The 1,425-nt window shown below is 52.8% G+C and overlaps 1 protein-coding gene across 1 annotated transcript; it reads left to right on the forward strand.

The window, feature by feature from the left end:
* The first annotated feature begins 227 nt into the window (after window positions 1–227).
* LOC147107430 (uncharacterized) lies at window positions 228–977 on the forward strand. Its single transcript, XM_086007388.1, has one exon. The coding sequence runs from the start codon at window positions 228–230 to the stop codon at window positions 975–977; it is 750 nt and encodes a 249-aa protein (XP_085863514.1).
* Window positions 978–1,425: the final 448 nt, after the last annotated feature.

The raw sequence follows: 1,425 nt of genomic DNA on the forward strand, positions 1-1,425 counted from the left end.
AAGAAAGACTGTCACTCGATTTCACACTCGCAGCCATCAGCTCAGAAACTGACACTGCGTGAAGTTTAGAGGATAGCTTAGAGGTGGGATCTGCACGTGGTGAGACACCGGGCACGAGTGGCCTACAGCCAGGGCAGGGGGGCAAGGGTGGCGCAGGTGCCAGCTCCCCGGAGGGCGAGGTCGCACACGAGTTTTGCTGCACAGGACTCAGATAGGGCGGCCTATAGATGGGTGTGCACAATGAAATGCTTGGTGCATTGACAGGCCTGCCAGAAAGCCTGAGTGAAATGTCGAGGAGCATGGAGGAGTCCAGCACCAACTTGGCACAGGGCTTTGTGCAGAGCTTGGAGCCCATGATTTCCAGCATGGAAGTGGTGGCCAACACCATTAGTGCACTTGTGGACCCAACCACGATGCAGCATCTGATGGCTGATGTCTCAGCTTCCATTGCAAAACAGGCAGAAGCCACCCGACATCTGGGTGCAGTGGAAGCTCAGACTGAAGTCATGCAAGTTCAGACTGCTGCCATCATGGCCGGGGATACCAGTGTTCAAAGGGGCTTGCAGGGTGTCACTGCAGTCCAGCAATCTGTCCTTCAACAGATTACTCGGATTGCTGAGGCGATGCCCCGGGGTAGTGGCAGTGGCTCCGTGGAGCACAAACCCGCTGTCCTCTCTCAGGATGACAGCATTCGTCCTCCCACCACTGCCACTCCACCAGTACCCTTGCTGTTGCCAGTCAGCCAGCCTACCCAGTCTGCGGCCGCCCATGCCAAGATGGTGCAGTCCAAAGCCGGGCCTTCTAGGCCCAGAGCTGCTCAAGGTCATCCTCTAAGGCCATCTGCAGTCTCCCCCACTGAAAGTCAGCAGTCTTTCACCAGCCATGCTGCAGCCACTGGGGTAGCACTGCATAGGAGCACAGGGACAGGCAAAGGCACATGGAAGACAGGCACTAAGGGAATGCACACGGATAATTAGTTGACATTTGTATCCAATATGGCATGGTTTAATTTATAAATTTGGTTTGCAATGTTTATTTTGTGTTGGCTTTTATTTTTGCATTGTGGCCATGCAGATGCTATGATGGTCAGTAACAGAGGGAAGGTTATACAGCACAGAAAGAGGCCCTTCGGCCCATTGTGTCCGCGCTGGCCATCAAGCCCTGTCTATTCTAATCCCATTTTCCAGCACTTGGTCCATAGCCTTGTATGCTACGGCGTTTCAAGTGCTCATCTAAATGCTTGTTGAATGTTGTGAGGGTTCCTGCCTCTACCACCTTTTCAGGCAGTGAGTTCCAGATTCCAACCACCCTCTGGGTGAAAAAGATTTTCCTCAAATCCCCTCTAAACCTCCTGCCCCTTACCTTGAAACTATGCCCCTTGGTTATTGACCCCTCTACTAAGGGGAAAAGTTCCTTTCTATCTAC

This window comes from Somniosus microcephalus, chromosome 14 (genome assembly GCF_052327205.1).
Source record: "Somniosus microcephalus isolate GS21.2 chromosome 14, FLI_Smic_1.0, whole genome shotgun sequence".
NCBI lineage: Eukaryota > Metazoa > Chordata > Chondrichthyes > Squaliformes > Somniosidae > Somniosus > Somniosus microcephalus.

Bases quoted from the DNA above. Each gene is read 5' to 3' on its own strand.
- LOC147107430 (XM_086007388.1), top strand. From the start codon at position 228: ATGGGTGTGCACAATGAAATGCTTGGTGCATTGACAGGCCTGCCAGAA.